This window comes from Armigeres subalbatus, chromosome 3 (genome assembly GCF_024139115.2).
Source record: "Armigeres subalbatus isolate Guangzhou_Male chromosome 3, GZ_Asu_2, whole genome shotgun sequence".
Lineage (NCBI taxonomy): Eukaryota > Metazoa > Arthropoda > Insecta > Diptera > Culicidae > Armigeres > Armigeres subalbatus.
The window spans coordinates 283,707,248-283,731,158 of NC_085141.1; the positions used below are offsets into that span (position 1 = coordinate 283,707,248).

The 23,911-nt window shown below is 40.7% G+C and overlaps 1 protein-coding gene across 1 annotated transcript in view; it reads left to right on the forward strand.

The window, feature by feature from the left end:
• The window catches only part of LOC134220103 (protein embryonic gonad), a 509,451-nt gene that overhangs the window by 294,366 nt on the left and 191,174 nt on the right, over positions 1-23,911 (forward strand). The window contains exon 2 of the mRNA XM_062699086.1: positions 6,632-6,709. Within this exon, the coding sequence (XP_062555070.1) occupies positions 6,632-6,709 (78 nt within the window). The remainder of the gene's footprint in view (positions 1-6,631; positions 6,710-23,911) is intronic.

Consider the following 23,911-nt stretch of genomic DNA (forward strand, 5'->3'; position numbering starts at 1 on the left):
GGATTTGGATTGGATTTGGATTGGATTTGAATTGGATTTGGATTGGATTTGGATTGGATTTGGATTGGATTTGGATTGGATTTGTATTGGATTTGGAATGGATTTGGATTGGATTTGGATTGAATTCGGATTCGATTTAGATTCGATTTGGATTGGATTTGGATTGGATTTGGATTGGATTTGGATTGGATTTGGATTGGATTTGGATTGGATTTGGATTGGATTCGATTGGTTTGGATTGGTTTGGATTGGTTTGGATTGGTTTGGATTGGATTTGGATTTGGATTGGTTTGGATTGGTTTGGATTGGATGTGGTTTGGATTGGTTTGGATTGGATTTGGATTGGTTTGGTTGATTTATATTGGTTTGGTTTTAATTTGGTTTGGTTTGGGTTGGTTGGAGTAGATTTGGGTTGGTTTGGATTGGTTTGGTTTTAATTGGTTTGGTTTGGGTTGGTTTGGATTGGTTGGATTGGTTGGATTGGTTTGGATTGGTTTGGATTGGTTTGGATTGGTTTGGTTGGTTTGGATTGGTTTGGATTGGTTTGGATTGGTTTGGATTGGTTTGGATTGGTTTGGATTGGTTTGGATTGGTTTGGATTGGTTTGGATTGGTTTGGATTGGTTTGGATTGGTTTGGATTGGATTTGGTTGGTTTGGTTGGATTGGTTTGGATTGGTTGGATTGGTTTGGATTGGTTTGGTTCGGTTTGGATTGGTTTGGATTGGTTTGGATTGGTTTGGATTGGTTTGGTTGGTTTGGATTGGTTTGGTTGGTTTGGATTGGTTTGGATTGGTTTGGATTGGTTTGGATTGGTTTGGATTGGTTTGGATTGGTTTGGATTGGTTTGGATTGGTTTGGATTGGTTTGGTTGGTTTGGTTGGTTTGGATTGGTTTGGATTGGTTTGGATTGGTTTGGATTGGTTTGGTTGGTTTGGATTGGTTTGGATTGGTTTGGTTGGTTTGGATTGGTTTGGTTGGTTTGGATTGGTTTGGATTGGTTGGATTGGTTTGGATTGGTTTGGATTGGTTTGGTTGGTTTGGTTGGTTTGGATTGGTTTGGATTGGTTTGGATTGGTTTGGATTGGTTTGGATTGGTTTGGATTGGTTTGGATTGGTTTGGATTGGTTTGGTTGGTTTGGATTGGTTTGGATTGGTTTGGATTGGTTTGGATTGGTTTGGATTGGTTTGGTTGGTTTGGTTTGGTTGGTTTGGATTGGTTTGGATTGGTTTGGATTGGTTTGGATTGGTTTGGATTGGTTTGGATTGGTTTGGATTGGTTTGGATTGGTTTGGATTGGTTTGGATTGGTTGGATTGGTTTGGATTGGTTTGGTTGGTTTGGATTGGTTTGGATTGGTTTGGTTGGTTTGGATTGGATTTGGATTGGTTTGGATTGGTTTGGATTGGTTTGGTTGGTTTGGATTGGTTTGGGATTGGTTTGGATTGGTTTGGATTGGTTTGGATTGGTTTGGTTGGTTTGGATTGGTTTGGATTGGTTTGGATTGGTTTGGATTGGTTTGGTTGGTTTGGTTGGTTTGGATTGGTTTGGATTGGTTTGGATTGGTTTGGATTGGTTTGGTTGGTTTGGATTGGTTTGGATTGGTTTGGATTGGTTTGGATTGGTTTGGATTGGTTGGATTGGTTGGTTTGGTTGGTTTGGATTGGTTTGGATTGGTTTGGATTGGTGGTTGGATTGGTTTGGTTGGTTTGGATTGGATTTGGATTGGTTTGGATTGGTTTGGATTGGTTTGGATTGGTTTGGGATTGGTTTGGATTGGTTTGGTTGGTTTGGTTGGTTTGGATTGGTTTGGATTGGTTTGGATTGGTTTGGATTGGTTTGGATTGGTTTGGATTGGTTTGGATTGGTTTGGATTGGTTTGGATTGGTTTGGATTGGTTTGGATTGGTTTGGATTGGTTTGGATTGGTTTGGATTGGTTTGGATTGGTTTGGTTGGTTTGGATTGGATTTGGATTGGTTGGGTTGGTTGGATTGGTTTGGATTGGTTGGATTGGTTTGGATTGGTTTGGATTGGTTTGGATTGGTTTGGATTGGTTTGGATTGGTTTGGTTGGTTTGGATTGGTTTGGATTGGTTTGGATTGGTTTGGATTGGTTTGGTTGGTTGGATTGGTTTGGATTGGTTTGGATTGGATTTGGATTGGTTTGGATTGGTTTGGATTGGTTTGGATTGGTTGGATTGGTTTGGATTGGTTTGGTTGGATTGGATTGGTTTGGATTGGTTTGGATTGGTTTGGATTGGTTTGGATTGGTTTGGGATTGGTTTGGATTGGTTTGGATTGGTTTGGTTGGTTTTGGGTTGGTTTGGATTGGTTTGGATTGGTTTGGATTGGTTTGGATTGGTTTGGATTGGTTTGGATTGGTTTGGATTGGTTTGGATTGGTTTGGATTGGTTTGGATTGGTTGGATTGGTTTGGATTGGATTTGGATTGGTTTGGATTGGTTTGGATTGGTTTGGATTGGTTTGGTTGGTTTGGATTGGTTTGGATTGGATTGGTTGGTTGGATTGGATTTGGTTGGTTGGTTTGGTTTGGTTTGGATTGGTTTGGATTGGTTTGGTTGGTTTGGATTGGTTTGGTTGGTTTGGATTGGTTTGGTTGGTTTGGTTGGTTTGGTTGGTTTGGATTGGTTTGGATTGGTTGGATTGGTTTGGATTGGTTTGGTTGGTTGGATTGGTTTGGATTGGTTTGGATTGGTTGGATTGGTTTGGATTGGTTTGGTTGGTTTGGTTGGTTTGGATTGGTTGGTTGGTTGGATTTGGTTGGTTTGGATTGGTTTGGATTGGTTTGGATTGGTTTGGATTGGTTTGGTTGGTTTGGATTGGTTTGGATTGGTTTGGTTGGTTTGGATTGGTTTGGATTGGTTTGGATTGGTTTGGATTGGTTTGGTTGGTTTGGATTGGTTTGGATTGGTTTGGATTGGTTTGGATTGGTTTGGTTGGTTTGGATTGGTTTGGATTGGTTTGGATTGGTTTGGTTGGTTTGGTTGGTTTGGATTGGTTTGGATTGGTTTGGATTGGTTGGATTGGTTTGGTTGGTTTGGATTGGTTTGGTTGGTTTGGTTGGTTTGGTTGGTTTGGATTGGTTTGGTTGGTTTGGATTGGTTTGGATTGGTTTGGATTGGTTTGGATTGGTTTGGATTGGATTTGGATTGGTTTGGATTGGTTTGGATTGGTTGGATTGGTTTGGTTGGTTTGGTTGGTTTGGTTGGTTTGGATTGGTTTGGATTGGATTTGGATTGGTTTGGATTGGTTTGGTTGGATTGGTTTGGATTGGTTTGGATTGGTTTGGTTGGTTTGGATTGGTTTGGATTGGTTTGGATTGGTTTGGATTGGTTTGGATTGGTTTGGATTGGTTTGGTTGGTTTGGATTGGTTGGTTGGTTTGGTTGGTTTGGATTGGTTTGGATTGGTTTGGATTGGTTTGGATTGGTTTGGATTGGTTTGGATTGGTTTGGGATTGGTTTGGATTGGTTTGGATTGGTTTGGTTGGTTTGGATTGGTTTGGATTGGTTTGGTTGGTTTGGATTGGTTTGGATTGGTTTGGATTGGTTTGGATTGGTTTGGATTGGTTTGGTTGGTTTGGATTGGTTTGGTTGGTTTGGTTGGTTTGGATTGGTTTGGATTGGTTTGGATTGGTTTGGTTGGTTTGGATTGGTTTGGATTGGTTTGGATTGGTTTGGATTGGTTTGGTTGGTTTGGATTGGTTTGGGTTGGTTTGGATTGGTTTGGATTGGTTGGATTGGTTTGGATTGGTTTGGTTGGTTTGGATTGGTTTGGATTGGTTTGGATTGGTTTGGATTGGTTTGGTTGGTTTGGTTGGTTTGGATTGGTTTGGATTGGTTTGGTTGGTTTGGATTGGTTTGGATTGGTTTGGATTGGTTTGGATTGGTTTGGATTGGATTTGGATTGGTTTGGATTGGTTGGATTGGTTTGGTTGGTTTGGATTGGATTTGGTTGGTTTGGATTGGTTTGGATTGGATTTGGATTGGTTTGGATTGGTTTGGATTGGTTTGGATTGGTTTGGTTGGTTTGGATTGGTTTGGATTGGTTTGGATTGGTTTGGTTGGTTTGGATTGGTTTGGTTGGTTTGGATTGGTTTGGATTGGTTTGGATTGGTTTGGTTGGTTTGGTTGGTTTGGATTGGTTTGGTTGGTTTGGATTGGTTTGGATTGGTTTGGTTTGGTTTGGTTGGTTTGGATTGGTTTGGTTGGTTTGGTTGGTTTGGTTGGTTTGGTTGGTTTGGATTGGTTTGGATTGGTTTGGATTGGTTTGGTTGGTTTGGTTGGTTTGGTTGGTTTGGATTGGTTTGGTTGGTTTGGATTGGTTTGGATTGGTTTGGATTGGTTTGGATTGGTTTGGTTGGTTTGGTTGGTTTGGATTGGTTTGGATTGGTTTGGATTGGTTTGGATTGGTTTGGATTGGTTTGGATTGGTTTGGATTGGTTGGATTGGTTTGGATTGGTTTGGATTGGTTTGGATTGGTTTGGATTGGTTTGGTTGGTTTGGATTGGTTTGGATTGGTTTGGATTGGTTTGGATTGGTTTGGTTGGATTTGGATTGGTTTGGATTGGATTTGGATTGGTTGGTTTGGATTGGTTTGGTTGGTTTGGATTGGATTTGGATTGGTTTGGATTGGTTTGGATTGGTTTGGATTGGTTTGGATTGGTTTGGATTGGTTTGGATTGGTTTGGATTGGTTTGGATTGGTTTGGATTGGTTTGGATTGGTTTGGATTGGTTTATTTGATTCGGATTGGTTTGGTTTTTATTTGATTCGGATTGAATTGGTTTTGAATTTGGATTGGATTTGAATTGGTTTTGAATTGGATTTGGGTTTGATTTAACATAGATTTGGATTGGAATTGAATTTGTTTTGGATAGAATCTGGATTCGATATGTATTGGGTTTGGATTAGATTCTTATCGGACTCGGATTGGATTTGAATTTGCGTTGGTATGATAGTTGCAGTTGATACTGCGTATTGGATTTGAATGGATTTCCGCTTCGTTTTGATTTTAGATTTTTTTTTATTAGTTCTGGATTAACTGTAGGGGTTTGTTCAATGGGCTTCATATCAACCATTTTATTTCTTATAAACGACAAACTCGACATTTAACACAAATCAGCATTTATATCATACTCACGGTTTAAACTTGCTTGATTTATTTTTTGTCTTTGAATGAAAACGTCAAACATAATCCGTAAAATTATATTTGCTTCATTGACAAATGCGCTGAATGGAATCGATTAGATAGCGCCACCCAGAGTCCGGTTTCTTTGTTAGACATCATTTTTTTCCCTTCCTTCTCTATGTCCGTCATTATGAATTCCAGTTTTGCCAGAACGATCATTGAATAGGTTGACCGACATGCCGCCAATCGATTTATTGATTGCCGTACAAATTGAGCGATTGTCGCGATTCACCGTTTGACGGATTGTTGACAAGTTGATCCCCTTACTGAGCTACTCCTGTCGCGTGTTAACCTTTCAGTTCTTGACGAATGTTGATTTAATGAAAAAAATTGGTTGGTTAAAAATTGCCGCCGTCAAACAGCGGAACGCTTGTTGGACTTGATGAATAAGACTCTCGCCGTTGGCAGTACATGGGAAAAATCGACGCTTTGTTTGCATTGAAAATTTATGAACACTGGTTGAGAAACACCATCCGAATGCTCCGGAGGCAGCACCATTTATAACTACACACAAGTATGTTAATTGCGACACACTAGCGGTTCCCAAAGCTTTTTATTTCTACGATCCACTTGAAACTGTAAAGGAGATTTTCCACGATGACTTACCCGTTGTCCAATATTGTTAGAAATATTGGGGATTATTAGGTAAAAAATAAATGAAGTCTTGAAGTCTAATATAAGTCATAGAATCGCAATCAAAACCATTCTTATTATACATCTTGTTCATAACAAATCAGTAAATATCCAGCAAGGTCCTACCGACTGGGAAACCTCTATGATTTCCAAAAAAACACTACCCGTGTGTTGCATGTAGTAAATCGGTACAACTGCCGTATTTATTTTTGCGCGTCCAGTCAGTTTTATTGATTTTTGATGCCGTCAGCTATCATTATTTGTAATTAATTATCACACAACGCACATAATAATGGACCGGGTTTTGCGCTGAGCCGAAGGACCACCATCCTGGGCAGTGGGGATCATTTTCGCGGGCTTCTTCGGAGGGTGTCACGTCCGTCGGTTGATTCGAAATTGATTTTTATGTCGTGCAGATATCTGGCTGGGTCCTTTTCGGTTTTGATGTCGGCGGCTCTCTGCGTGACCGAAGCGCTTGGAGCATCTTCGCTTTATTTTAATTATAATTATTATTATCACCGTGGGTCGTCGTCATTTGAATTGGTACGCATCAGAGAGTGAACTGGACTGAAACAATCTCGATCGAGTTTTGGGTCAACTTTTCCTTTTTTTTCGTCACCAGAGGGCTTTTGGGGTGCACTTTATTTTATTATTATTTTGCGTATCGCTTGTCTTAAATTAATATTAACTTTATCATTACGCTCATCGAAGCTTGTTCTTGTCCGGAGTGTCGTAAGTCGTTACATTACCGTGTTACTAAAGGTGGTTCATTTTTCACTTGGTTTACTTGCAGATGAATCAACAGTGTAAGGTGTGCGGCGAACCTGCCGCAGGCTTTCATTTCGGAGCGTTTACCTGTGAAGGATGCAAGGTATGTTGAAATTCAGTCGTATGTGTTTTGAGCATCATTTTTAGACCATTGTAAAGGAACAAGATTGATGTGTGGCGAAACGTGAAACATTTACATGGGAGTTTTCTACCATGTTGTCGGGCGAAATACTGTTTTGATTCGTAAGTTTTTATAGTAGAGAAACTAGAACATATTAGTTGATATTTCAAATAATCGCGTGATATTATTTTAGGTAAAAATGAAAATTATTCAGCCAATTGGCTCAAATTCCGCACAGCTCCGAATTCCATTCTGAATCCCGAATATTTTTATGCTTTTTTTGGGGTTTGTTTGGATTCCTCCTGTATTTATATTTGAATATTTTTTCCAGGAAAATATCTTAAAACTCTTTGCAAAACTGTTGCATTACTAATCAGGCGAACAGAAAGAGCGGCGTCGTCAGTAACAGGATTGAAGCCGCCAAAGACGCTTGTCTTGGGCGCCAAAGTTCTGGTGAAGGTGTGGCACCAATAATGTTGGTGTACCTAATCGATGCATTTATATTATGGCGTCAATAGTAAAAACTATAATTGAAGGGATAAATCCGTAAAATCTCTGATTGGTTTCAAACATTTTGAAATTAAAATTCTACATATTTTATCTTCTTGAGGTAGTTATTCTTAAGAAATCCAAAACCAATCAAAATTTTGTTCAAATCCAATGCCAATTTCCAAATACCAATTCTTATTGCGATTCCCATATTCATTCTTCAAATACAGTCTCAATTCAAAATTAAAATCATCAATTCTAATCTCCTGTCACCTTAGAGTTTGCTTCCAGTTTCAAACAATTATACTATCCCTGAAACATATTTTTTTCAAATAGAAGCTCTGTAAATAAAATATTTGGAACCAAATTTCAAAACCGTTCCATTAATCTAATCTTAAAATATCTTTACGAAGTTTTGTCTTTGTTTAAAACATATAAATGTCGTTTCCGTATTCAAACCAAACCTATTTTTGATATCCCTTTTTTCAACTTGCCATCCTTTTTTCTTTTTTTGATTTTGCTTTTCTGTCGATTGGTCTAGCGGAGACGCATTTCTATAAACTTTTGATCTTTTTTTTCAACTTTTTTTTGTTTTTATTTTAGATTGGTATGGTCTGTTTTAACACTTTTATATGTCACCCGGCCTTCTCCTCTGCCCATCTGTAAGGGAGCCTACTGAAGACGTTAGCATTTTTCGATTATTCTTACTTTGTGCTATCTCTTTTGCACCTTTTTTTTGTCAGCCGGCCTACTTCTCTACGTCAGGGAGCCTAAGTATGCTCCAGTACTAGCTTCCATCATTTGCATTCTTTTTGTTATCTTTTTTGCACTTTTTCTAGTCGCCCGTTCTACTTCTCTGCAGTACTGCAATTTTTCCTTTTTAATGAGAGATGTCACTCGATGTTTACATATCTGCCCCTTTCAATATCTATAGCAGCGGTTCAAACCTGGGGTACATGTACCCCTAGGGGTACCTTCGTTCTCCTTAGGGGGTACCTCGGACAAAAATGCGTAATGGCGGACATATTAAAATTTCAATCAAAATTCATTGATAAAATTTTGATAATTGTGTATTTTCTATTTAAAAAAAAATATATTGTACATAAAACGTCGAATGAACAAAATGATTTGTTTTTCACTAAAACTCGGTTGCTTCGTTGCCAGAGGATTAGAAGCATCCTTTTACGCCCCTCGGAAGCCCCCTTTCAAGAGGTTCGGAAGCCTCCTTTCAAGGGGTTCGGAAGCCTCCTTTCAAGAGACTCGGAAGCCTCCTCTCAAGAGGCTCGGAAGCCTGTTCTCAAGAAGCTCGGAAGCCTCCTCTCAAGAGGCTCGGAAGCCTCCTCTCAAGAAGCTCGGAAGGCTCCTTTCAAGAGGCTCGGAAGCCTCATTTCAAGAGCCTTTCTAGAGGCTCGAAAGCCTCTTTTCAAGAGGCTCAAAAGCCTTCTTTCAAGAGGCTCGGAAGCATCCTTTCAAGAAGCTCAAAAACCTTCTTTTCTAGAGGCTCAAAAGCCTTCTTCTCCAGAGGCTCAAAAACTTGCTTTCAAGATGCTCGGAAGCCTTTTTGCAAGAGACTAAAAAGCCTCCTTTCAAGAGGCTCTGAAGCCTTATTTCAAGATGATCGAAAGCCTCCTTTCAAGTGGTTAGGTTGCCTTCTTTCAAGAGGCTCGGAATTCTACTTTCAAGTGGTGCGGAAGCCTTCTTTCAAGAGGCTCTTCGTTTCAAGAGGCTCGGAAGCCTCGCTTCAAGAAGCTCAGAATTCTTCTTTCAATAGGCTTGGAAGCATCAAGAAGCTCAGAAGCGTTCTTTCAAGATGCAACGGAAGCTTCCTTTCAAGTGGCTCGAAAACCGCCTTCATGAGGCTCGGAAGCCTCTAATAAAGAGGCGCAGAAACCTACTCTAAAGGGACTCAAAAGCTTAAAGAAGCTTCCCTTCAAAGGGCTCGGAATTATGTTTTCAAGAGGATTGGAAGCCTATTTTTCGAGAGGGGGTACCTCGAATCATGCAAAAGCTCGAAGGGGTATCTCTCAAGGAAAAGGTTGAGAACCGTTGATCTATAGAAATGCGGAGGATGCTACAACAATCTTAACAAATATTTATTCCGTGACATGGCACAGAAGTACGCAATGTCTGATTTATTTATTTTTTAAGGAACATGACTAATTTATCGACTAGTCATTATTCTTTGCACATATCTATTGAAATAATTTAGAAATTTAATTTTTGTTTCCTTTAATGCGAAATTTATCAAAGAACCCACCATTCTTTCATTTGGTCGCCTGAGATAGAGTAAGACGAAGTGGTCTTTGCCTTATGACGAACACGATCTTTTGCAGTAGGTACTGCTCTACTCTGCTTTTTGCATTTTTGTTATTCTGCCTTTTCCCCTGTTTATTTCACTTATTTAACTTACATCTAGACAATTAACACGGAATTAACAATTTGACACCACAATACACGGTTCGAGGCCGCATCTCTGCACCCTCGAATGCGCCCCACCCACGTTCGCCAAGTCGTTCTGTACCTGATCGGCCCACCTTGTTCGCTGCGCTCCACGCCGTGTTGTACCTTCCGGATCGGAAGCGAACACCATTTTTGGAGGGTTGCTGTCCAGCATTCTTGCAACATGCCCTGCCCATCGTACCTATTGGGTTTTAGTTACCTTCTAGATGCTGGGTTCATTCTTCGTCGTCACACACCGTCTTCTTGCACACCGCCGCACTTTTCGTTTTGACCTGGTTTTGACACGATCATTCGGAAATGTTTTCATGGTGGATAGAATCGATACGTATTTCGACATCAACAGTAAGACCTTCTTCATTGTCACGTTAAGGTCACTCCTCACGGAATCCAAACTTCAAAGCACTCGCGCTTTCGGGGGCACACCACTCGATACGGAAGCAACGCACAACTGTCATTTTTATTATTTCACGCATGCTGCGACGCAGCAAAGCTAAATCAACAAAAATGACAATTGTTCGCCGCCTCCGTATCGAGTGGTGTGCCCTTGAAAACGCGAGCACTTTGAAACTTGGATTCCGTGAAGAGTGACCTTAACGTAAGTTAGTCTCTTCAGGTCGAGTCAAGTACAAGACACTGAAGACGGCCTTATTGTTGAGGTCAAAATACGTATCTGTCAACAATACAATAGAGTATTGGAATTAAATGGAATATTACAAACTCGTCTTATGACAAGTTCTTTAGAAATTATTCTACAAATTTCTTCATTAAGGGATCCTTCAATAGATTCCTACAGAAATTTCTTCAGAAATGGTTTTGGGAATTCCTTTCACTTTCCAGAAATTCTTTGGGAAATTCTTTCAGTAATTTTAATAAAATTTCCGAACGAATTCCCAAAGAATTCCAAAAGAAATTCATGGCAATTCTCATATAAAAAAAAATCACTAGTTCTTCTACCTATTTGTTCCCACGGTGTTTTATTGGTCGTAGTATGCTACATATGATAGTCACCGACTGAAAATCTCCTAAATGAAGATAAATAAATGCTACATATGATTCATATTCAAGAATTTTATGGAGTAAGACATTGAGGTCTTCATACATAACCAAAGATTATTCGGACTGTTTTGCACTGCCTGCTGTCGTTCTATGGGAGACCCAGAACCACTCGATTCAGTCCTGCTAGCTGCTTCCTGCATGCACAATCGTACTATTTCCTGCCATCAGAGTCGTTCTGGCTCTACAATCGAGTTTGGTGTACGGATCTCCCAACCACCTTTCTCAGGCAAGTATGAAATCCGTGACAATATTTCTTTGCCTGATCCTATGTCGTGTTCCAGCGCAACTTTCAACTCTACTGTATCTTCAAGCGACAGATCCGGCAGTGATGAAGCTCCGACCAGAACATTTTTTAACATTCGAGGCTACTGTCAATCTTTCGTTATCTTCGCAACCGGGACGAATTGTGAAAAGCATTATGGAAGCCCCCGACACCTCTAGCTCAGTCCTGCCTTCTGGTGCCTACGCTCACCTTAGCCGTCCTGCAGCTCGGGTGTTTTCCAGTCTGCAACGACAAGCAAGTACAATCAAGTTTTCTTTTCTCCGACGTCTGATGCCGATCCACATTTTAGTATCCTGCGCTCGACAAATCTACGTGCCGAATTCGCTACCTCTGGGAATCGGGAACGCACCGAAGAGAGTCTCAAAGAAGCCCTCAGCCTCTAGAAATCAGCCAAGCCTCTTGCCATCTCCGCTCATCACAGTCGTTTCGGTCCTGCTGTCGGAAGCAGGGAGAGGGTCTTCCATCAACTTGAATACGGCGAAGAACATGATTATCCGGCAGCTCATCCGAGATATGATATCGCACATCTTGCCTCAACATCCAGTACGCTCCCGGGACGCACTCATGCCACAATCTCTGAGGAAGCCCCTAATCCTCCCAATCAGTCGTGCCATTCCTGCCAGCGACCAGGTCCCGGTTCTGTGCTTGGGTCAGAAAATGGGGTCTTCCGAACCCTTTATGTCGGCAAGTACTCTCAACCAATGGATCCTTCTCTGCCTGATAGTGTTCCGATTTGCAGTTGTTCACTCGCTCCTCGTCACATGCAGTCCGACATATCCATCTACTACCAAAACGTTGGAGGAATTAACGGCCTTCTGGACGAATATCGACTAGCTGTTCTGGATCAGAACTACGACGTCATAGTGTTTACTGAAACCTGGCTTGATTCTCGAACTATTTCGAGCTACGTTCTTGGAACCGGCACCGAGGTTTCAGTAAACAGAGGTGGCGTACTTGTTGCAGTTAACACCAGCTTGAAAGCAAAAATGGTTGAGGGCTATTTTTGGAACACCGTTGAGGAACTATGGGTTGTTATTCAGCTTGGTGATAGGCAACTATCCCTCTGTGCTATGTACATCCCTCCGGATCGGACTCGCGACTTTGATCTCATTGACACCCACTGCCGATCTGTGTCTTGTGCTTCAGATATGGCCAGCCTTGTGATGATGTTGTGATTTTGGGCGACTTCAACCCTACGAGAATTGCATGGACTCCTATTCACAGCGGCTTCTTCCATCTAGATCTTGAAAGCTCCACGTTCCATGCAGGTGCCGTTAAACTTCTAGATAACTACAGTATCGTAACGGTATCTCAAGTCAATGGCGAGGTCAACGAGAATAATCACTCTCTGGTCCTCTGCTTCGTGAGTAGTACCACGGCACCTTCCACTTGTTTGGCTCGTGCACCCTTAGTTAAGGATGTTCCTCATCACCGCCCTATTGTGATTGCGGTCGAAGATAATGTTATGCGTGATTTCTTCAACACCTCAGCCGTGGTGTCGTACGATTTCCATAAGGTGGACCATCGCAGTATTACTGAAGTGCTATCAAATATGGATTGGGAACACATTCTCGATCCAGTGAACATTAATTCTGCTGCAGAAACTTTTTCTCACATCATGGCGTACATCATCGACAGGCATGTCCCAAAAAAGTCCGTACGATCTGACTCTCGGATCCCGAGGATGACGAATGCTCTCCGGTCGCAGAAAAGGTGTAAGAAAGCTGCACTTAGAAGTTACACGAAACAACACGAGTATAAGCGGATCAGTCGTTATCATTTCCTATACGCAACCAAAGAGGGATACAGCGACGACTAAGATCTCACCCAAAGTCCTTTTGGAGCTACGTAAATGAACAGCACAAAGAGACTGGATTTCCATTGTCCATGGTCTTCAATAGTGAATCTGCAAGCACCCAACAAGGTATATGCAACCTGGAACATTATTGCGCATCTCCTTTCGACAATCTCTTTCGTATGACAGTTTGCATGGTTGAGTCGAGGTGCGCAATGCCACCCCTGTTCTCAGCTAAATTCGCCAGTGTGTTTGAAGACGAACAACTAGGGTTAAGGCAGGTATTTTCGTCTTTTCGTCATAGTCTCGAAAACCAATAAAGGAGACACTTTTTTGACAAACTCATTCGTATCAAATCTTAAGATCAGGAGATACCTTCTGCTATAGTGGAGCTCTAGCGAAGGGATGTTGCTTTCGATGGTTTTAGCCCCTATGACGATGGACGGAAATACCTGCCGTGTCCCTACCTGTTGATGTCGTGACCACCGCTGTTAGCAACGTCCCATTAGCGAATCAATCGCTCGTTGATATTGAAGTGAATGTTGAAGCCATCTCAAGAGCGTTGTCTAAGCTTAAGACTTCATCTAAGCTTGGTGCTGACAATGTCCCATCGATGATTCTCAAAAAGAATATCACCTGTCTGCCTTAGCCCCTTCTCCTGTTATTTCAACTCGCTCTATCCAACGGCACATCCCCATCTTGCTGGAAGACTGCAAATATGTTTCCGGTCTACAAAAAGGGGAGCAAGCGTAATGTGAACAACTACCGGGGTATCACATCGCGTAGTACAGTAGCGAAGCTATTGAGCTGCTTATCACGGCTATCCTTTGCGGACTATTTGAAGATATTTTTTCGCAGCTGCTCAATAGCTGATTACCAATCCCTCCAAAACCAGATCACTGTGTTTGCCAACTGGTGTACTCTGAACCGACTTGTGGTCAATCCGGCGAAATGTTCGGTAATTACTTTTTCACGAAAGTAGGAGCCCTTCCGGTTTTAGTTACTTTCTTTTCGACACGACCATCAATCGAGTGCATTGCGTGAAAGATTTTGGAGTTCTTCTGGATTCGCAACTTTCATTTGCCCAGCACATATCCTTTCTCGTCGATAAAGCGACAAGAACGCTTGGCTTTGTGTTTAGGGTGGCGAACAATTTAACCGACGTACATTGCTTGAAGGCACTTTACTGCTCTCTCGTCCGATCAACGTCCGATTACTACAACAACGGATTGGAGCGCATAGAATCAAAACAACGCCGCTGTGTTCGTTTTGCATTACGCAAACTACCATGGAGAGACCCATTTCGCCTCCCTAGTTACGAGGACCGCTGCCAGCTGATAGACTTTCTTCCGTTGCGTATCTGTAGGGACTTAAGCAGAGCACTGACCGTCGCTGATATGCAACATCGGCCGTTGCGGAATAGCATAATGTTGAGACTCCCCCTCCGCCGCACCAACTATGGTTCGAGTAACGCTCTAAACGGGCTACAGAGAGTTTTTAATAGGGTGGTATCAGTATTTGACTACCACTTGACAAGAGATGCGCTTCGCCGTAGGTTTTTAATGTTTTTTGTCGTAGTAGCTGACGCCCACATGCAAGATAAGTGTATTTTAGTCCCATGACAGCAATTTTATTTTTCGTTGTGATACTGTTTTACTAACTCATTATTATTGCAAGTTAGGTTCAAGCTTTCGCCGCGACCAGACGTCTTAAAAACAAACTCCGTATTATTTTTTCCTATCGTATATTCACTCGCACTTCGGTGTGTTGAACTGTGTTCGCGTCAGCCTACGCTGTCGACCGGTATCGTATTTTGCTATCGTTGAGCAAACTGAACTACCATGGCATCCGTGCGACCTCGAGAAAACACGTTCAAAATCGATCTTTCTAATTTCCCCAAACGTCCGATGTTTGAAGAAATTCACAAATTCGTTCATGAAACCTTAGGGTTGACTGTAGACCATATTGTGCGTCTCCAAATGAACCATGCGCAAAATTGTGTTCATATCAAGTGCCGAGAATTGCAAACCGCCCTTGACATTGTTGAAAAGCATCATGAGAAACACGAGATCGAGGTGAACAAGACTAAGGTGAGGGTCCGTCTCGTCATGGATGACGGAGGCGTCGAAGTCAAACTTCATGACCTTTCCGAAAACATTCGGAACGAGGAAATTGTGGCCTTTCTGAAGCAGTATGGTGATGTGATCACTATCAAAGATCAGATTTGGAGTGAAAACTATCCTCTGAAAGGGGTACCTACTGGTGTACGCATTGCAAAAATGATTTTACGGCGACACATAAAATCGTTTGTTACCATTCAGGGAGAGCAGAGTTTGGTAACCTATCGTAACCAGATACACACGTGCAAGCACTGTACGAATCCATCCCACCCAGGGTCCACGTGTGTGGAAAACAAAAAGTTGTTAGGGCAAAAGTCGGATCTTAACGATCGTCTGAAGATAAAGTCCAGCAACAGTAATCAGCCAGCGAGTTTTGCGAACGTGGTGAACAACACCGTACCATCTCTGATGCCAACATTCGTTACTTTGAACGAATCGGCATACCCAGCCTTAGCCTCTAGTGTCGATGATAGCAGCATCACCAGCTCTAACCCGTCTCCCGTCGTCCCCAACCAGTCCGGAGAATTGCTGCCTACTGCTAGTGGAAGTAAGCAGCGAACGCAGCCTATCGAAATGACGAATGAAAGCGCAAAACAAAATTCATCAGGAGCTCCGAATTGCAGTGGCAGCAGCGGTACAAAGGAGGCAAATCAGCAAGCAAAAGATCAATCCACACAACAGGCACAATCTCGCTCCAATGACGAGGCTACGACGAGTTCGGTGAGCCCCTTCAAAATTCCTTCCAAACTCCGCAATTCCCAGAATTTCTCAATGGATATTTCCGATAGTGATAGTTATGAGTCGTTGCATGATAACAGCTCCTTCCAGAAAGTGTTGCGTGGTGGACGTTCCAAAAAACAGAAAATTGATCCCAAACCCGATTCTAACAAAATATCAACTCGTTCACAATCGAGATCCTAAAGCTAACAATCTAACCCCGAGTAGACCGCGGTGTATTTTCGGTCCCCCAAGCTAACAATTTGAGCCTGATGAAAGAAGATGAGCAATAGAACAATAAGCTACAATATCGGCAGTGTCAATGTTTGTGCGATTTCAAGTGTCAATAAAATCCAATCTATGTGTTCGTTTTTTCGTTTGATGGACTATGATATCGTGCTGTTGCAAGAAGTAGAAAACGCTCGTCTATCCATTCCAGGCTTTACTGTCATTACAAACGTAGATGAGACGAAAGAGGAACAGCTATAGCTTTGAAAGCACATATACCTTTTCGTAATGTTCAACGTAGTCTTGATAGTCGAATTCTATGTATAAATGTCGGTGATTGTGTAACTATTTGTAATGTCTACCCTCCTTCAGGCACACTGAATGCAATCGCAAGAGAAAATTTCATTACGCAGATTCTCCCATTTTATCTTCAGCACTCTACTCCCCATCTTATTTTAGGGGGAGATTTTAACTGCGTTATGTCTTCCAAAGACTCAACTGGATCGAGCAATAATAGTCGATCACTTAAATCACTTGTCGATTCGCTCCAACTATGTGATACGTGGGATTTTCTAAAACTGTATAACTAATAATAAAACTAAATAAAACTGAATTCAGTTTCGTACGTCCTAATTGTGCTTCTCGTATCGATAGAATATATGTTTCAACGTCTCTTGTTTCTTCTCTGCATACGTCTGAGTATTTTGTAGCGCCTTTCTCTGACCATAAAGCTTACAAAATAAAATGTAGTCTTCCAGATTTCGGCAGACCGAGGTCGAGGTCGAGGCTTCTGGTCAATTCGAACTCACATACTTAATAACGAGAACCTAGAAGAATTTGAACAAAAATGGAATCGATGGTTGAGAGAGAGACGGAACTATGATAGCTGGATGACTTGGTGGTTAAACTTCGCGAAACCTAAAATTGTGAGCTTTTTCAAGTGGAAAACGAACATGGCATTTCGAGCTTTTCATGTGACTAATGAAATGTGGTATCGAAAGCTGCGCGAAGCATACGATATCCTTTATAATAATCCACAAGGAATCGTAGAGGTAAATAAAATCAAAGGCAAGATGCTTCAACTGCAAAGTAAGTTCTCAGAAGCTTTTGTGAGAAATAATGATGTAATCATAGCTGGAGAAAAGATCTCTTCATTCCAACTGGGTGAACGGTTGCGTAAGAAAAACAATAGCACTATAAAATCGCTCAAGCTAGGGAACAATTACCTTACTAGCTCCACTGATATAGAGAGGCATGTGTGTAATTACTTTGAAACGCTTTATGCTGCAGAAAACCTACCTGTGAATACAGAATTTCCGTGCGGTAGTATGATTCCTCCAGGTTGCGCTTTCAATCAAGATTCAATGGATGACATAACCACTGAAGAAATTTTCTTTGCTATTAAATCAAGTGCTTCTCGTAAATCCCCTGGCAGTGATGGTTTACCAAAAGAATTTTATCTGAGAGCTTTTCACATTACTCACCGACAACTCAACCTAATTATAAATGAGGCCCTTCGTGGAAATATTCACAAAAAGTTCGTAGATGGCATCATTGTGCTCAGCAAGAAAAAAGGTGAAAATGAAACCATCAAAGGCTTCAGACCAATCTCTTTGTTGAATTTTGATTATAAAATTCTTGCACGTATTCTTAAACAGAGAATGGAGAAAATTATGACAGCCAACGACATCCTAAACGCTAGTCAAAAATGTTCAAATTCAAAACGAAATATTTTTGAAGCCGTATGTTCCATCAAAGACCGAATCGCTGAAATAAATTGCAAACGAAAACCTGGAAGACTAATTTCTTTTGACCTCGATCATGCCTTTGACCGAGTATACTTAAATTTTGTGTTCCATGTGATGCGTAGTATGCATTTTCGTCCGAATTTTGTGTCTATTGTTGAGAAAATTATGTCAATGTCCAATTCACGTGTACTTGTCAACGGAAATCTCGGCCCTGAGATCCCAATCCAAAGATCTATACGCCAAGGAGATCCTTTGAGTATGCATCTCTTTGTCCTATACCTCCATCCCCTCCTCCAGAAGCTCACATCCATATGCAACAATCCTTTAGAACTCGTTGTGGCCTATGCTGACGACATATCCATAATCGTCGTTGATGAAGCTAAATTGGCATTGATCAAGAAAACTTTTCTGGACTTTGGATTATACTCGGGTGCGAAGCTTAATCTAACCAAGACGACATCTATAAACATAGGACCTCAAAGGGAGAGAATGCAGTACGTGGAATGGCTTAACACTACGGAGTCGATCAAAATCTTGGGAATCGTCTACTTCAACTCACAAAAGCGCATCATTGATTTCAACTGGGCGGATGTAGTAGAACAAAATCCGAATGTGCTGTGGAGTAGAGTATGGCGTAATATCAGAAATAAACTTCTAACTACAGCAGAGAAATCCACCTACTATCTTCTTGTCAATGGAAAAATTCCACACGCTGCACTTTACCATAGACAAAATAGAGTGAATAATCCAATGTGTAGTCTGTGTCCAAATGCAGAGGAGGATCTTGAGCATAAATTAACAGCCTGCGTACGAGTGAATCATCTATGGCATCATCTTCGACCAAAATTGGAAACAATATTGAACAGAAGAATAAATTATAAAATGTTCGCCATCCCAGAATTGAGAAGCATTCAGGAAAATTCGAGAAACAAGGCTCTAAAAATGTTTATGGTTTATGTAAACTTTATATTAGATGTCAATTGTTGTTTTTACAGTAGAAGCACTTGATTTTTGTTTTATGTTGTAACTGCCACTAGAATAAGATGTACTAAATAAACGTTTTTTTTAAAAAATGTTGTGACCATACTAGTTTTAAAATCATCATTAGGGTTACGAACAATTTGTTGATGTACACCATAATTAAACAAATAAACAAATACATGGCCTTTGTGGAATATAGCACAGAATGTGTTCACAACAGAATTTCTTGGATATCAGATAAACCTCCGAAGTAAGGCCTGCGTAACCAAAGATGATTCGGACTATATTGAATATTATCAGAGATCGTTATTCTCACTCATTCTCACGAGCAAAGAATGCTCACTCACGCAGATTTTCGCCAAGAAAATATTTGCGGGACAGAAAAAAAAGGTCTGATGAGAGATAACCATTTATCCCTCACAACCAGTGTTGCGAAAAGTTGATTTGCTTGTTCTCTCGCTTTTTTCATCCTTTTCGTGCAATTGGTGATAATAAAAAGAGTAGCCTTTATGGAGAAATCAACCTAACTCTTCCCTCCTCTCCTAGGTACGCTGTTTAAAAAGAGGGTTGAGCGGAAGATTTTGTTCACAACAAACAACGAAAGAAGAAAATCAGTTGATTTCGTCTCATCATAACGAAAAGCACGAACCCGAGAAACCACTGAGGTAAAATCTTAAGGAAAGGACTTACGCAAACCGAAAATCATTCGACTGTTTTAAATATTGTACTTGTCCATATTTGAAACAGGCCACTAGGTTTCACATGTAACTCTTATGCCTGACTTAAGGGACTTTCTGGATGACCATGTCTATTGTCCATATGTCATGAACGCATTCTATTCTATGTACAACGAAGGGCATGCTCCACGTTCGAAACTGGTCAATAGATCTCTTGTTACGTGTGTATTCCATACTATATAGCTCTCTCTTTCACAATCTTATAAGGCGTAAACCATTTTTTATTCTATTTTTTTTGAAAATCGTGTATCTTTGTAAAAATCGTGTAAATTCGAAAAAAAAAATATGCAAATTAAAATCGAAAATCATGTAAAAATAATCGTGTAAAATAAACTTGTGTAAAATTTAATTATGTAAAAACAGAATTGAGTGTACTTTTCAAACACCGAAGAAGGAAGATGTGACGAAGATTCCTTTTTTATTTATGCATGTCTTGACAATAAAAGACAGTGTCTTCACATTACTTTCATGTAGGATTATGAACAAAATGCAATCGAAATCATCGTCACGGAAACATTATGAAATAGGGCAAAATCATAAATGCACTGTGCGTGTGGACAAAGAAACTATCAGATGGAAGCAGTGTGCTAACTTTATACACAATCAAAATCGATGGAAGCTTTGTCGATAGCCATTCGATCACCTTAAAAAAATGAATCCACCCTTGATAAATATGAAACATTCGAATGGGATGTCTGTTCCTCTGTGGAGATCTGAATATTATTATCATTAATACCAGTTATTTTGCTCATTAGATGAATCACAAATATTAGAAAAGAATCTATCTGTTTTTTTACGATTGTTCAACATTGGAATTCATATATTCTATGTATAAACTCTCTGTCAAATGACCGTTTTGTTTGGCTCTTTTATTGTAAATATTTCTTTTGATCTCAAAATCCTCATTGCCCACTCATTCATCGCAAATTGAAGGCAAACAGGTTTCCATTCTGTTTTGTTTGACACATATCAAGCCATGCTTCTTTTGATTTTCGAATTTACTTTAAGTGTTTGAATATCCGTTGATGTAGAGCTTATGATCTCCCAAAATAGAACAGTTCTATAGACTTTCATTTCAAATGGGCGTAATTTATTTGTTCTTTAGTTTTGTAACGGTGTTTGTGCTCTGAGTTCAAAATGTTTCTGTCAACTAATGTGACCAACCGAAATAGTAAAATTTAATAGATTCTGTTCTGGCAACGACAACAACATCAACGGCTGAATGAAGCCGTTTTATGTATCGAGATCAAAACCAATTACTCCCATTTAAAAAAAAATGTTCAGAAGTTCGATATATTCGGCGTTTCTCTCCCACTGACAGAGTTAATGATTGTTAACCACCGACAGAGTTAATGATTGTTTGGAATTTCGGTCGAATTAATCCCATTCGATTGGCGATACTCACTACTACGGCCGGTAAAGTCGGTCGGCTCACATCCATTCATCAGCAATCCGGTGGCGGTCGGGTAATGAATGACTCTTCTTGTATTAGGGTATGACGATTGACTAAAGTAGCGGAATACAATGTCATGTTTTTGTTTCAGTCATTGTTAGGACTTTTGTCTTAATTTCTATTTTGCTTGGTTCTATAAAATGATAGCACGTTAATGTAATTTTTTTAAACTTATTAAAATTACGTTTCACTCTTCAGAAACAATAATAGTATTTTGCATTAAGAGGAAGCAGAAATCAGAATATAAGAGCAACCCTAACATAGGCAAACTACTAAGTCCGCAGAAAACTCTCAAGACGTAAAAAGCATCCATTCAGTGGATCTAAAAGAATCCGCGCACAAAAGACCTCTAGTGGTGTGGGACCTGTTTAATATGTGCGCCTCTCTAAATACATAACTCATTAGGCGTTATGCGAGACCTGACAGACGGGCATTATGCAGTTATTGTTAGAGAAGTGGGTAACTTAGCGGTAGGCAAATTGTAACGAATAGGAGCCATCCCACCTGAGTTTTGCGCGGAGGGGCCGCGCGCTGCGTGGATGGTAAACCTATATGCCCATTTGGCAACACAATGCATTGCTTAGTACTTTCTGGCCGACAAACGCGCAACCGACTGTTCGAATTTAAATTGGTGGCGGCAGGCTCGCAGTTGGGCAGAAGCCGGTCCGTGCGGTGGTGCCTCTGAGTGTAATTTGTCTGGACAATAAATTGGATCGAAAACATCATTAATCAAGCATTGCCGGGGCCCGAACATGCATGGCCAGTGTCTTGACTCTTGATTCTGTGGAATTTTGGCTATCGGCAAGTGTAGGGAGTTGAATGTACTGATGGTTGGAAACCTAATCCAATTCGTACGATACGTATTGAGGACTTCATATGTGTGTGGATGTTCGCAATATTTGGCTACTTGGCGGAAAAGATTTACACACGTGAAAGAAATGCATACTTCAGAGATCAATACAGGCTGAGTTCTTTAGTTTTGAGCGTTGCATTTAATGATATAAAAATGAGTTTTTGGAAAAATGTAAACACCCAAATGAGTTAATGGAGATGAAAATCAGAAAAATCATAATTTTCCCTACGTGAGAGATCTTTAATTATTAAAATTTGCAATCACATATTACCCTGTCAATCATTCTCGACTTACCTCTTAGATCTCGTGATTGATTTAGAACAAAATCATTTTAGAACAAAACACGGCTCTCATCAAATAAGCTAATGCAAACATCATTCCACCCGTTCCGTCCGCATCTGAACCAGAAGAATCTTCAAGAACAAGGTTCTCACGTATGTTGACATTTCGCGAAGCCGTTGAAATGGCAAAGTGATCAGAGCTCGCGCAAAAAAGAATAGGAACCCTGCACACTCCTTCTAATCCAACTGGTCGAATCATTCATCATTCGTTTAGTCTTTACAAGCACTTAGTGCCGTTTCTTCTCCATTGCAGTCACCCGCATGTTGCATCTCCAGCATCAGTAGGGTGTCAACTCTATTCAAATAAGCGTTGGAACAAAAACGATCGATCAATGAAACAGTGCTTTGAACCACCTCACTTCAATCGGTGCGATGCGAAGCCACCGACAACACATGATTGTGTACCAAGCTGTTGATCTCAGTTTCCGCCTGTTCTGCGGACTGGTTCTGGGTCTCGATAACACTAGTTTACAAAATTAAACTATAATTTAAAATAGACTATTTCAGTAAGTTTTTATTTATAGAAATTAAGGGTGCTGGTTCTGTTGTTTACATTTCTGGCGGCAGAATAATGACTGTAGTGTTGTGAATAAAAACGATTCTGCTCCTAACGAACAATCAGTTGGAAGTGATGTGGCTGGACAATCTCCGAAGAAAGGGTCATATAGCCGAATAGGTCATTTGGCCGAAAAGGTAATTTGGCCGAATAGGCTATTTGGCCGAATAGGACATTTTGCCGAATAGCACATTTGGCCTAATAGGACATTTGGGCAAATAGGACATTCAGCCGAATAGGACGTTTGGCCGAATAAGACATATGGCCGAATAGGACATTTGGTCGAATAGGACATTTGGCCGAAAAGGACATTTGGCCGAATAGGACATTTGGCCGAATAGGACATTTGGCCGAATAGGACATTTGGCCGAATAGGACATTCAGCCGAATAGGACATTTGGCCGAATAGGACATTTGGCCGAATAGGACATTTGGCCGAATAGGACATTTGGCCTAATAGGACATTTGGCCGAATACGACACTTGGCCGAATGGGACATTTGGCCGAATAGGACATTTGGCAGAATAGGACAATTGGCCGAATAGGATATTTGGTCGAATAGGACATTTGGCCGAATAGGACATTCAGCTGAATAGGACATTTGTCCGAAAAGGACATTTGTTCGAAAAGGATATTTGGCCGAATAGGACATTTGGCCGAATAGGACATTTGAGCGAATAGGACATTCAGCCGAATAGGACATTTGTCCGAAAAGGACATTTGTTCGAAAAGGATATTTGGCCGAATAGGACATTTGGCCGAATAGGACATTTGGCCGAATAGGACATTTGGCCGAATAGGACATTTGGCCGAATAGGACATTTGGCCGAATAGGACATTTGGCCGAATAGGACATTTGGCCGAATAGGACATTTGGCCGAATGAGACATTTGGGCAAATTTGACATTTGGCCGAATGGAACATTTGGCCGAATAGGACATTTGGCTGAATAGGACTGTTGCGTTTTATATCGCATCTTAAATTTGAATTAATATGCCAAAACAACTTTAGCACCCCTAGAACAAGCTTTATAGCTGTGACATTATACAGACACCGATAGTTGTTATGTGAGGAGGTATCTGAACAGTAAGAGTCAATTGAGCTCTGTTATTCTAACACCGAATATGTAAGTGAAAATCAAATCTGTATATTTATGTTAATATTATATTCAATAAACATTTTATAACAGCTTTGTAGCTGACCATTGACAAATTAATTTGTCTGTCTGCTGAAAGAATCGGCGAATTCTGTAACCTCCCGCAACAAGGACATTTGGCCGAATAGGACATTTGGCCGAATAAGACATATGGCCGAATAGGACATTTGGTCGAATAGGACATTTGGTCGAATAGGATATTTGGTTGAAT